The sequence below is a fragment of the Lutjanus erythropterus genome, chromosome 19 (assembly GCF_056507025.1).
Source record: "Lutjanus erythropterus isolate fLutEry1 chromosome 19, fLutEry1.hap2, whole genome shotgun sequence".
NCBI lineage: Eukaryota > Metazoa > Chordata > Actinopteri > Lutjaniformes > Lutjanidae > Lutjanus > Lutjanus erythropterus.
Window position 1 is genome coordinate 7,636,577 of NC_139335.1, and position 14,713 is coordinate 7,651,289.

A 14,713-nucleotide genomic window follows, 5' to 3' on the forward strand; every position below is an offset into this window, starting at 1 on the left:
GCGGAGAAATCATTGAATTCTTCTTATTCCTGATTTATGTGGTTGAAATTGCACTTAATTTTCTTAAAGGGATAGTTACTGGTCGGCATGCCCCCAGATTGGAGAAGTACCAGCACAGAAGCTAAGCAATGAACTGCTGCGGACGGGCCAAGATGCCACCAAAATAAAAAAAAAGGTATTGAATGAAGTACTGTATTGGTATCAGTATCACTTTAAGGGTATGAGTGTTGGTACCAGTATTGTAATTTTTGGAACAATACCACTTAATGTAGGTTTGTATGTGATACTTATTAATAGTCAGTGTATTGCCTACAGTAGATATCTGTCCCCAGTTTGGTGTAGCAGAGAGGAGCACAGGCATGCAATGAACCACTGTGGACTAGGTCAGCAACAAGAGGTATTTTAGCCACTTAAAAAACAGCCCACCTAAAAAAAATCAATATCAGTTTAACACTATGTTGTAAGTACATTATATTCAAAATATTTTCATGGCTGTACTTCGCAATCAGACAGCCTTTTCTGATGGGAAATGACTGTTATAAGCAAAATATCATTTTCTCCACACTAACCCAACTCACAGGTGAAATCAGTCATTTTACCTTGCAGGAGACGGAAGTTGCAGGTCTGCTGCTGCCTCAATCTGTTCAGTGATACCGAATTATCCTTTTAAAATGCACACAATAACAAACTAACAGATCAAGGCAATGTTAGATCAGCAACAAGAGCGACAGTTGGCTTATGTAACAGCAGTTTCCCGCCACATAAGGCTGTCTGACAGCAAGGTAAAGCGGTGAAAATATTCTAAATATAGCATACACTTACCTATTAACAAGCAGCTCATACAAACCTACATCAAATGATCTGCATTCTCTCTGTGGATGTTCATCATCTGATTTGTAAACCCTGTGCATGTTTTCAGGATGTTTTACTTCTCTACACTAAAAAAGGGGAAGGAAATTGGAGGCATTGTTATTAATAGGTTATTATGGAATGGTTTTATTAGTCCGGCCAACTTGAGATCAAATCGGACTATATGTGGCCCACGACCTAAAATGAGTTTGACACCCCTGCCCCAGACAATCACTGCTGCTTCTTATCAACAAGATACATTACATCAAAATTCATTCCTGGAAGTTAAAGTTCCTGTCTTGTAGGTACTTAAAAAGTGAAAGTTTGTTTTGAAAAAGTTCATGTTTCTGTGGAATGATTTATGCTCTTTTACCACAATTTAAAAGATGCGGATAGATTTTTTTTTGCACCATATTTTCATTGTTATTTTATACTGAAAAAGTCAGGGGGAAAAAAAAGTTTTGGAGTTTCCTGTGAAAAAAGATTCCCAGAGGCTCCAATTTTCCTTTGAAAATCTTCTCATTTCTGCACTCTAAAGTTGGTGAGTGCCGTTCTAACTCAGCCTGACACTGCTGAGGGTTTTCAGATCGTGTGCACCCCTTTCATCTGATTCTCCGGTCTGCCTGAGTGGCAGCAGCTCTCTCCGGCTGGCAGTGGCTGTCCTTGGCGAGCGCCTCGTGTCGTGTACCAGCAGTCTACATGAAGCTGATATCAGTCCCCAGGCCAGAGACCCTGACATGAGCAGATAGGGATGAGTGGGTAGAAACAAGAAAAGGACACTGACAGAAGCATCATGTTCCCATTACAGGACTCAGCCTCCTCCCACGTTGGCAGACGTTTTCTTGATGAGAAAAAACTAAATGTGAACTGGCATCCACCAGGCGTATTTAAAGCATTTTTGACTTGTGCTCCCTTTGTCTACATAAACATTGATTTTTATATCAGAAGGATAACCCTACAGCAACATTAGACTGCTGAGAAACAGTCCCTTTCTAAGAGCAGAATCGCTGCATAACTGTACACTATATTAAAGACTCATCAAAGACAGTAAACCAGTTCAACCAGAAACCATGTGTTCATCGTTGTGGTTCCAGCACTTTGTAGGTGTGTTTTTCGTCCAGCTTGTCTGTGTGAGTCATCCAGGACAGGTTGGAGAGGCTGCGGCTGTCTTTGTGTCGAGGGGACGACAGGGGAGGGTTGAGGATGATAGTTTGAAGATGGTTCCCGGAGGGAAATAGAAGTGGAAGGACTGTGAAGGACAGAGGCTCAGATCTCTTCTATGGAGTCAGCTGGGACCAGCCCTCTCTTCTTCCCACTGCTCACCTTCAGGAACATCTCGCCGTCTTCTAGCTTACCCACACAGATCTAAAAAGGAGGAGAGGGAAACAACTGCTTTTTGACTTTCTGAAAAGTAACAGATACTGGAATATAGGACCAGATTTACCTCTCAAAAACTATTTCTAATTTTAAAGAATTTGACACATTAATCACCGCCTCCAGGATTTCACAAGCTTTTTGTTGCCGCCTAATATGCCTGTTCTAAAATATTGTGGTGCATGTTGTGATGTTTTTAGGCATTGCATAAGCAAGTGGAAATTGCAAATAAATCTTTTTTTGTGTGTGTTTTTTTGTGTACAATTTTGTAGAATGGCAAAATTCTTCCAGGGAGAATAAAACCACACTCTGACTTATGAGTATTCTGAGAAACCTTACCAAAAAGGCTCAGGATTACAACAATTCTAACAATATGTTTTTTGTTTATCATTAGAAATAAAGAAGTGCACCTGAGGGATATTACACAAAGAAGCAAAATCTTTTTGGAGCTCAAACTCAGTCAAAACAGCACAAAACTACAGCATATAAAAGTGCACAGAACACTGATAAATGTCAATAACAATGAAAACCCTTGCGTTCTTTTCAGTACCTGTGACACAATCAAAGAAATAAAAATACAAAACCTGAAATAATGGAACACTGAGTCGACACACAGACACAAGGATCATTTTGGTGCCAATCCGTAACCCGCCTCTCACCCACTGTGTGCTGGGATCGGCTCGAGCCTCCTGCAAGTCTGGATAGCATAAAGTGGGCTCCACAGATAGATAGCTGGAACCTTGCCATCACCAGCTAAAGAAGGTGACGAATGATTCAAATTCCCAAAATGTCATTGTGCTTGGGGGTATAAACATAAATGAGCAAAATAAAAAAGGAAAAAAAGAAGAATAAGGCGTTAACGACATGATAATTTTGTTGAAGTTGGTGTACCTGGGATTCCCTCACGGCCATGTGTCCTCTCTCTCGGTTGCCGGGGAGGCCCTGGACGACCCGCCACACCCGCTCTCCTGGCCGGACCCTCTGCACAAAGTTGGCAGGGAAGAAGCCGACTCTGTCGCCACTCTTGCCCTGAAAAACAAAGAACAGTACAATCAGTCAGCATTTGAAATGTGCAGCATGTGGGTGTCACGATGACTGTCAATGATAACAAAGTGCTGATTTAGTGATACAACTGGTTCAAAGCTACTACAAAGTTAAGAAAGGACAGAAAAGTTCCCTGTAGTTGTTTTAGTTATGTGGCCACTGCTTCAGCGTGTCTGGCTCTATATAAGTTTGCCAGATGAATGTCTATTTCAACTGACACTGTTTTTGTCTTCACTGCATGTCGTCCCGTTTCTCTCTCTCACCGCCCCTGTCTATCTTCGTCTCCTCTGTCCAATTAAAGCAAAAGGGCAAAAAATAAATATGTAGGACCCATAATTTTTTAACTTTTTAATTATTTCTCATTATCTGAGCAGGCAGGCAGAGACACACTTTGTGCATGGAGTGAGTCAATTAGGGGACCTTGGGATCTTAGTACCATTTTGCATCTTAATAATAACAATATGTGTCTGCTGTTCTGTTGTCGACCATTACGTTTCAATTTTGGCCCTCCAACGAAGGAAAATAGGGCCAAATGTTGTTCCTTGCATGCTCACTTCAGTAGACATCTTTGCAACACAATACACAGACTTTTGTGGGTTATTTTAGTTCATTTTTGCACGTTTTAAACTAAATTTCTTGTATTGTCCCATTAAGTCAGTATAAACAAACGGGCATTTTTGTTTGCACTGGTTTCTCCATTCTGAACAGTAATGAGAAATGAGAAACAACGTGAGTCAGAGAGCAACACGCTTTCTCACATTCCTGTCTGTGACGAATCATTGTGGCTGCAGAGGCAACTTAAGAGGACAGAACATTAAAATTACACTGATTAAGGTAATAATTGTTTTGAAATGCAAAAAAAGCAAGAAATTGCTTCACCCTAACGTCAGATTTGTTTTTGTATTTTGTTTGCTTGAGAAAACAGATGATGTTGACTGAACCTTCTTATGCAGCATATTTCACTGTTTATCACCCTCTAGCTCAGGTGTTGATGTGTTTATTGCAGTGATTCACAAGCTATACATAAGTAATGAACAGATGATTCACAAATTATACATAATTTAAAGGTTCCTTGGGACAGCAGCAGTGATGATCAATGACTGCTGCTTCACTTACAGCTACATACAGTAAGTGCTGGTAAATGCAGATCCACTGACAGGTGATTAACAGACTCTGTTTTTCACTGCAGTATGGGTGCATCTTCCTTTTTCTACGACTCAGATGCACATTTATTTCCATCGGGAGCGAGTGAAGCTCATTAGAGACTCAATAAAAACCTCTTTGAGGTTGCAACACTAGTCAAGTTCATTATGTTAAACTCTCGGTAATTTTCAGAGAAAATGATATTCTATTTCTGTCTGTGGCTGCCTTCATGTTTATGACAGGCAAAACTGGAGCAGGTGTTATGCATTAGAGACTTGATTTAAAGACTTGAATTTAACACGCACACAATAAATACATGCACACATTTCTGTACGCTCAACTACACATTATGCACACAGGTACACACAAAAACACACACACACACACACACAGATGATTTGCAAATGATTTATTACCCACCTTCCACCACTCTTCATTAGAGTCGTCAGTGACCTGCACCCGATCACCGGGACTAGAGGAGATAAGACAAGAGAGAAGATGAAAAAAAGGAGGGATGAAAGGAGAGGTGATTGAGGTGGAGAGGAAAAGGGGATCGGGGAGATGAGAGTGGTAAGGGAAAGAAGAAGGGGGTGAAACAGGAATAATGGCGAGCAAGGAGGGAGAAAAAAAGTTGAATGTGAGGACAAAAGATAACATTTTCAAACTGCCACAGAAAGCTGTTGTAGCCACAGTTACAAAGCTGTGGAGGTTAAAGGGTGAATGAGTCTTTGTGTCCTTCTGAAAGTGTGACAGAGCAGCTGACACCAGAGTCATGAGGTCTACATAAAATACGACTCTGTAGCGCTCACTGCAGTGGTGCAGGCTGGGCCTGATCTGCAGCCAACCTGGCCTGCATGCTAATGATGCTTCCAGTTTTTGATGAGACTTTTCTACAGACACATACACACACATGCATAGCGTAGTCTGTCCCAGATACACAGGGAAAAACTGCTGTCCCAATTGCACTTCTGTACGTTGCGTCTCCTGGGTGTCTGTTCTCACTACTGCCCTATATGATCATCACTCTCACACACACACATGCAGCAAGTTTGCACACAGTTCCATAAACTTACCAAGTAGGGTGAGACCTATATGTATCAGCTGATAATGGCCATTTATTATCCCCACCAGGCGCAAGCTAATCTTGCTTACTACTGGACTACTGGGCCGATCAGCCTAATTTTTTTTAATACCTTCATGACTGTACGCTGAAGGTCCTCTGTGATTCATAATTTTGGTAACACCCCTAAAAAAAACTTTTTTTTATGGCTGCACCAGCGACGGCCATGTCCAGAGGCGTTATGTTTTCAGGTCATCCCATTCTTGTGAGCACAATATCTCAAGAACACCTTGAGGAAATTTCTTTAAACTTGGTACAAATGACCACTCAGACTCAAGGATGACCTGCTTAGGTAAAGGTTGCTGTGACCTCATGCTGAGAGGGCAATATCTCAGGAATGATTGGAGGAAGTGTCTTCAAACTTGGACTCTGGGTTGATGGATTTTGGTGGTCAGAGGTCAAAGGCCAAAGTCTTCACCACGTACATTGTATGAGATGTCTGGACAGACATGGATGTAAGCTGTAACCTGTCTGGTTGAGAGGCAGTAATTCTATTTTTTGACTGCTCTCTTTTATATGACCATTGACAGCTGACTTCTCACTTAACAGGCTGCTAGGGGGCACGAGTGATCAACAACTGCTTTAGTGTGAAATCTTGGGTCAATGTATGCAGAGGTCATGTTAATGTTGACAGAACGGTTGTGGTGGCACGGCAGTAGGTGCCACATATATTGTTGCCTGGCGGGGATCTGTACTCTTCTGAGAGTGCTCTTCTAGTTGAATATGAAGCAATTATTCTACTCACTGAGATTTCTCCCAGGAGCACAACTACTTAAAACCTAAATGACAAACCAGTTTTTTTAGGTCTCCGCATGCACTTTGCAGGTATATGTTGACCAGTGGGATTAGCCTAGTTTAACTGGTGTCTTTGGGAACAGCAGTTTTGCTCAGTGTCAGAAAAATACACCTACAGTGAGAGATGATGGGGTCTAACTTAACAACATGTAGTAATTTACATATTTTAATGTCAGTATCATCACGTTTTGACTTATATCAAATGTTGCATCAGTAATTCCTGTTTCTGTGCACCCACAGCCTGGGAGGCAGAAACAGATGTTTAAAATGACATTGTGAAAGTTTGGATTATGTGTGTGGGTGTTTTTTGAGTGAAAATGAAAACTGGTCGAACGGGTAGGAGGTTTTAAACTTTAAGCGTACCTATTTTTGAGAGGAGCTGCTACCTGATCCTATCATTTTACTTCACCCTCAAACTGTCAGTTTAAAGTTCCCATAAAACAGCCGTGTCACAGACATTTATTGATGTTTACAGTGGCCAACAGAGCCAAGTGTTACACATTTAATCACTGAGAGCTGAAGCCGAGCAGCCAGAGGACATTAGAGTGTAAACCAAAAATACCGACTCCATAAAATATTATTCAGTTTCATCCAAATCAGTGAATAAAGCTATAAAGTTGTACTTTTGGATAGTGAGGCTCATTCCCCAGTCTGCTCAGGTGAACGGATGTATTCTCCTTCCATGCTCAGCTGCATCATAAGCGAGAAAGTGTTTGTTAGTAACGCCCTTTGAGCAGGATGAGTCATCAACAGTTTTAAATCGTTTTGCAGTACAAACTCTGAAATACCATAAAAACATCCGAGAATATGAATAAAATTACTTTTTTGTCATTGTTGGGCCAGATACTGGCATATAGGTGATGCATAATGCAATACACGTGATAAAAACACAAACATGGGAAAAGCATGGTCCCATGTTTGTCTTAAGCAAGACAAAGACCAAAATTCAACCCAAAACAAACCGTAACTTTAACGCTTTTAAAAGTCCTACACACATACAGACCTTTTTCATGGCAGCCATTTTGACATGTAATAATAAAGTAAACACAGATGTTACCAGTGATATCAATCAAGGTTCTCTTCCATTCAGGTGAAACAGAGTCAGGGTGCTGTTCTTTTGCATGGTGGCTCACTAGAAAGGCTCTGCTGCTCTGAATGGAACAAAACCTTTATTAGTATTATAGGTAACACCTGTGTTTACCATAAAATTTCGTATCAATATGGCTGCCGTGGAGAGGTTCTATATCAAGACCCTGTAACCGCAATTACATCAGTGCTTTTCCTGCTATGACGAGCCTGATGTGAAAGAGGTGTGTTGTATACCCACATCAACTGTACAACCAGGTGTTTTCACTTAATTAGCCTATTAGGCAACTCCTCAGGATTGTGGTATAATCTGTGCTTGATTGACATCTGCCCCACTCTCCTGTTAGTTTTGTTGTAGGTAATAGGGCCAACGTACACCTTAATCACTCACACAGTCACACATGCGTGAAAGCAGGCGAGTGACGCCTCTGGAGGAGGAGAGATGCAGGCAGCGCAGGATGTGCCACACATGTTAATCAGTTCCCTGGTTTGTAGTCTGTTTTGAGACTCAAAACAGACTACAAACCAGCGAACTGATATAACGGACTGAATCATAACCGTGCACATACTTCCATGCATCCGTCACATTGCAGTTACCCCAAAGAAGAACAGTCAAAAGTTTCTGACAACAACAAACGCGGTGATGCTGGAGGAGGTTTGTACATTTGAGAAAGAGGCAAAAGCAGAGGCAGTGTTGTGGAAGGTAGTGGTCTGTGCGGCCATAAATACGTCATGACATGTGGACGGAGAATTCTTTTTGCTAATGACGACAAACATCATTTCCTATACTTTGGGATTTTTAAATCTTTGTTGTGTCACGCTTGAACTATTGACTTCACTGCTACACTGTCTTCATGAGTACCAGAGGTACTGCTCCATTTCTTCCATATCTGTAAACTGTCAGAAAATGTGGACAAAATGAATACTGTAGTGACTATGTCCTATATTTTAGCCGCCACTGGCTGCTGATTGAGCTGTGTGGTTGGAAAAACAATATCCCGTCTTTATCGGTACTGCATATCACAATGCATTTATTTGTGGTGTCCACATGCAATAAAATGTCTTGCAAATTAAGTTAAAACAAATTATAGCACAATGTTGACTGAGCACAGTCAAAAAATATTTGCTTCTTCCTGAGAACACCTGTAGGTGATGGCATAAAATTTCACATCTATAATTTCAGCACACAAAAACAATGGCAGAGGCTAAATGTAATGCACTACAGAGGAAATATAGAGTGATTTTAAATGCAGTGGAGATTTGGTGACTTTAATCACAAGCATGGCTGATAACTGCCAGAATAACTGCAAACACCTGCGTGGGTGTGCAGGGTTTTTTAAAGTAAGTGCCCACATTTTCTGTAAATCTATTAATTCTGGGTGTGTAGATTTAATGTATCCAGAGTTTTCCCGAGTGCAGAACACCTGCGATCATCCAAAATACAAACAAATTATAGTTTTTACTTCTCTAAATGAAAAACAGTGATCAGTATTTTGTGTCCTCTGCAGCACACAGACACATAATGCTTTCATTAGTTCACATAGTATATTGTGCAGTCTCACACACAGCCACACAGCACAGATGGCTCTTAACAGTCCCATGGATCTTCTACCTTTGCAGAAAAATGTCCCCTAACCATCCACACACATGCAACACACACAAACACGCACACACACTTAGACACACCTTCACGTACACACACATCCTGTCCTAATTTTACTGCTCTGTCCTTCCTTTCTTCTCTTTCCTCATCCTCCTTCATCCTATAGAGTTTTTACTTCTATATTTGCACTTTCTCTCTGCCTGCGTCTCCCATCCTCTCTCGGTCTGTGTGCGTATGATAATCTTCTGCTCTATGCCATCTCTCCTTATGCTCTTTCATCTCTCAGTTGTTCAGTGTCTTTATCCGCTCTCCTGCTGGGAACACAGCTCAGTAGCTACAAAGGGACAGTGATGGGCTCAGAGTTTATAATTAGTCGTCCTTAAGGGCAACGTCCTCTGCAGATGGTGGGGACATTTTAGTCCTGCAGGAACAACAGTCGGGGCAAAACACAGGGAGGGACGAAAAACACAGACAAAGCACATGCACTCACACACACGGGAAAAACACAAGCAATCCTTCACATGCACACACATGCAGTCTGTTTGGTTTTTACTCACTGTAGTTCCAGGTCGTTCTGTTCCTGAGGCAGAAACTTGTAGAGCGCTACATAGGTGTGGATGGAGTGAACTTCAATGCGCTTGGGCACCTGGACACAGAGAGACACAGGGGAGAAAGTGAGACAGAAATACTCATTCGTAGAGTGAAACTAGAATTACCAGTTCATGGTTATATCCATGTCATATTTGCCAACCTTGAGACCTTGAAAATAGGTAGGATTTCAATACTAAAAAAAAATTTCGGAGACTTGTTTTAATGCATTTTAGAGTATGAAAATAACAAAATAATAACTACACTGCAACAGCATGAATCTTACAGAAAACAGAATAATTTGTCCCTCTAGTGTGAACTTTGAGGCCCCTGCCCTCAAAGAAAACTGATGCGGCAGATTTTACAAAATGCCTGCTCCTTTCCTTCACAACCTTCCTTAAGAAACAGGAATTCTTTGAAAAGGGGAAAAAAAAGGTGTGAACGTTTGTCAGAAATTGGGAGAAATAGAGGAGAATTGTGGAAATAGGGAGAAAGCAAACAAATACAGGAAAATAAGGAGGGTTGGCAAGTATGATCCACATCTGTTCAGATTCATAACGTATGTATAGAAGACTTTGAAGGAATTTAACAAAAGGTATTAAGTGTATTTTTTTGTTGAAGTGGACATTTGTACCAAGTTTGAGGGAACTCCATCAAGGCGTTTGTAGGATACTGTGTTCACAAGAATGGGACAACCATTAAGTCACAGTGACCTTAATCTTTGACCACCAAAATCTGATCGGTCCATCCTTGAGTCCAAGTGGATGTTTATACCAAGTTTAAAATAATTCCCTCAAGGTGTTCTTGAGATATTGTGTTCATAAGCATGGACTGGACAGATATCGCTGGTGCAGAGCATAACAACAAAGGGTGACTGTCTGCACAGGGAGATTAAAAAGAGGCGGTACCTTCACACTGTTGTCCTCTGCGGGAGTCTGAGCCTGACCGCTGCTCTCCTCTTCCTCCTTCTCGGTCTCAGTGTTATTGACAGGGGGATCTGGAGGTGGTGAGAAATTGTTTAGAAGTTTCTGAGGAAGCACATGCCCTCATATGTACAATCAGACGTGTAATTTTTCACACGGTAAATCCCTCACACACAGACAGACATGCACGCGTAAAAAACAACTTATGCACAGCCACACATAGGCATGGACGCATGGCACACGGGCATGCATATCCACACAGACAGACACATAGCAGTGTTTACCCCCTGTCTCCTGAGTTATCTCTTCCTCCATGCTGCACTGTCTCTGCTGACTCTCCTCACCTCCCTCCCCCTTATCAAAGAAGGAAACAGAGAGGAAAAAAATGTCAAAGAGCATTTTATGCATTTTATAGTTGGAGTAAAACTTCTTCTGCTCTGTTCTCCCCAGTTTTGCAAATGGAACTGCCTACATGGCCTACATAATGTTAGGTCATGTGTGGAAAAAAAAGTTTTGGGAGGTTTAGGGACACTTTCACACTGGTTCAACTACATGTTGAGAGTGTCATCCATCACGCTCCTCACAGATGATACTCTGGTGCTTAATTATAACGCTTCATCATGTGCCAAGTTGGATTTAAGTAGGGGACTAGCATAACCTCAAAAAGACAGGAAACTCTCTTTAAAAGCATCAAAATTAGTTTTCAGGCAGAAGTTAGACGTTTTGGGAAACACCCTCTTTCTGCTTTAGTTTAGTTAGACAGACTTGCATTTTCCTATCTCTCTCAATATATGAAACCATGATCTTTCCCCCAAAATGCGACTTGATGACATAGTGCTGGTTTGATGTATTCACTGTACAGACATAAGAGTAGTATCAATGCTCTCATCTAGCTCTCTGCCACAAAATGAATGGACGAATTTTCCAAAAATGTTCAACTGTTCCTTTAGGGCTTAATTCTTAGTAATATTTGATGTTATCCAGCCATTTCTAATGCAACCCCAATTCCAACAAAGTCGGGATGCTGTTTAAAATGCAAATAAAAACAGATTTCAATGATTTGCAAAAACTTTTCGACCTATATTCAACTCAATCCAGCACAAAGACCAAATATTTAAAGTTGAAACTGATTAACTTGTTATTTTTTGTTAATATATGCTCTTTTTTGAGATGTTTTGCAGGCATAAATTTCAGAATATGTGTATATTGTCAAAAAATCACTGTACTGCAGTATCTGTGATCTCAATACTTCGTCAGTGAGTTGACCAGTGGACCAACATTCTTCACAACTTTTACACTCCAACTGCCCTCAACCCCCTGACCGCTGCGTGATGATGTCATACCAGGCTGCGTGTTGGCGACTCTGACAAACTGCCAAAACTGGAGCGGCTCATCTGTGCCAAGGACGTCCCGTAGCGCAAGGCGGCATACACGGGGTCTACACGCATCCGCGCAGCCTCTGAAACCACACACACACGTTCATAAAACTCGTGCACGCACACACTTATGGTCACTTTATTTACAGACACACATGTAAATTATTCACGCAAAGACACAGCTTCACTCACGCTACAATCTGGACGACACACTGAGATTACACTGACTGTACATCATTATTATTGTGCCTGTGCCAATCAGGAGGAACCAGAGGGTCTAAATATAACTGTAGTAACACAGTGAGTCCCGGACCAAAGTGACCCACTTTAGATCTGAGAGAGGACAGCAGCCAATAGTTAAGGAGACATCAAGACATTCCAATAAATCGACGCGCTTTGATTTATTTATACATTTACTTACTGGCAAGAGATGTGTCTTAGTTTTAATGGCTGTAAATATATCTGAGGCTGTAGTCGAGTAGAAAGGGAATAATAGATGAGATTTAAAATATGGAAATCCTCAGAAAGCCTTCATTGCTGCATTTCATGTAGATGGCAGTGCTTGGTGCGACTTAGACTTTTTGCTCCTATCTCCACCTCAGCACGAGTCGAATGGGGGGCACAGTGATCTCTCTGCAGGGCCATACGTGCTCTGAGTGTGTGTCTGTGCAGGATGAAGTCATAATGGCTTCATATTGAAGCGCCTCCATGCTCTCGTCAAATAGATGAAAAATTAAACAGGAATGCTAAAAGCAGAAATTCTGCAGCAGGAATGTCTGTGGCGCAGCCTTTGAATGTATTTAGAGGTGATAAAGCTTGATTGTGCTTTAAATTGATTGTAGCAGTTTCAATGATGGAGGTTATTTCTGCAAAGAGCAATTAACTGCAGGGGAGTTAACAGTAAAAAGTGGAGCTCAGGGACTCAACACTCCTCTCTTCTATACAAGTAATTATTTTCTACTGACTCTCTGACCTTCAGCTTTCTTTTCAGTACAAATATATTTCTATATGTGTTGAGCCTTCTTATCTGCCTTCACATATACCTTTATCAAGCAATGACTCTTGTGACTTCAACTCATTTTGACAAACTATAAACTAAACCACGCAGCAGCAACCACAGTTTGACTGCCAGTGATATTTTAGCCCTAACAACTTCAATCAGAAGGGATCTTCTTTCTCATATGAGCCTAAACCAGCCTGAATCGAAATCAAAATTCAACCAAAAACAGGGATAGTTCAGGTAAGCATCTCTGCCAGGCGTAAGCATTATGTTTTTGGGTCATCCCATTCATGAATAACTTGAGAGAATTTCTTCAAAATATGCACAGGATTTTGGTTGTCAAAGGTTACTGTGACCTCCCAAAACACATTTTTGGCCATAGCTCAAGCATTTGTACACTGATTATGAGATAAAGCAATCAAAATGTTGATGATTACAAAGGGGTTACATCTAAATATTCTTACCAGGTTGCCTGGTGGAGATCTGCACTCTACAGAGGGCACTCTTCTAGTTTGAAGTAGGGTTGTATGAGGTACTTATCCATTGTCAGTGTATTACCTACAGTGAGATGGAGGTTGATGGGGAAGCAGCACGTATACTGTTTAATAATTACCTCGTATAACCCCACTTCAGATAATCCAAACTATCCCTTTAACTTTAACCTAACAGAGCTGCTATTCTTGTCAAAATAGGGAAAAAAAATCCTTGGATGCATCGTTTCAGTTAATTGTTAAATAGGTCATGAGATTTTAATTGTTATTGCGAGGTTGCAACTTAGGGTGTTAACTGTTCTGTACTTCACTCTGGCAGCTATTAGACTCTCAGCCTCGTAAATGAGGTTTAATATGAGACAATAAAAGGGTTTGCCAAAAGGCAGTTGATGGGAAATTACAGGGTCTGGAAGTGAGTTCATCATAAAAATTGCCATCTAATATTGAAATGCTAAACATGCGCTCAGTATTTCACCATGCCTTTTGTTAGCAATAATTATGAGGACACTTTGCACTGTGCGATTGCGAGTGTGACAGGTTGCAGTCTCAGCTGGCCCTGGCAGACTCCCAGGCGTCATGGTGCCGAGGTCGGGGTGACGACGGAGCTGCAGGTTAATTGTACCCTGATTCATGGATGGTACAAGGAAGAGACAGCATGAGGTGCTAACCCTGATTCAGCGAGGCATACATTATGCTAGAATAGATGAAGGACTGCATCACCTACGCAGATGTTCATCCAAAGCTATGGCAAAGAAAAAAAAAAGAAGCTCCCATTCAGAGACAATGGTAAAAGGAAGAACAAATTCAGGTACTTTGAGTGAGTCTAAAAACAGTCTGTTCTTGTACAACTGTGTTTTAGCCTTCAGCAGGTTTACAAAGACATAATAAAGTGACAAGGAAATGTCAGATTTGTTCACTTTCATAACGATGTGACTTGTATTTAAAACTTTTCTTTGTGAAACATATGTAGGTGGATGTTGTGAGACAGAGAGCTGGTGAGCACTTTGACTAATCGAAAAATAGGCACCATTGAAATGTTGTTGAATTCAACTGTCAAATTTATACATGCAAAAACTTTGCTGAAATAAAAAGACGTCGCTGCCAGTATCTGACTTTTTTTGTATCAGTATCTCATTTAAAATGTAGTTTTTCTAACATATATGTGATACTTTTTAGCCATGCCGCTGTTGCATTGTTACTTTTGATGCATTTAGTTTGCTGAGCAACTTTTATCACCTCTGTCAATGAGACATAACAGGTGGTCTTGAGTCCCATTAATTTGCCTACATAAAAATATAAATTATCAGACTAAATTGGCCTT

General features: G+C 41.0%; 1 protein-coding gene across 1 annotated transcript in view; it reads right to left on the bottom strand.

Moving 5' to 3' along the window:
- Window positions 1-980: 980 nt before the first annotated feature.
- Window positions 981-14,713, bottom strand: part of LOC146309212 (SH3 and cysteine-rich domain-containing protein 2-like) — a 34,594-nt gene continuing 20,861 nt past the window's right edge. Inside the window, exons 5-11 of the mRNA XM_084744323.1 lie at window positions 11,869-11,984; window positions 10,810-10,879; window positions 10,511-10,599; window positions 9,572-9,660; window positions 4,831-4,882; window positions 3,115-3,252; window positions 981-2,214 (exon numbers count right to left, since the gene is read on the bottom strand). Coding sequence (XP_084600449.1) covers window positions 2,116-2,214; window positions 3,115-3,252; window positions 4,831-4,882; window positions 9,572-9,660; window positions 10,511-10,599; window positions 10,810-10,879; window positions 11,869-11,984 — 653 coding nt within the window. The 3' untranslated portion in view covers window positions 981-2,115. The remainder of the gene's footprint in view (window positions 2,215-3,114; window positions 3,253-4,830; window positions 4,883-9,571; window positions 9,661-10,510; window positions 10,600-10,809; window positions 10,880-11,868; window positions 11,985-14,713) is intronic.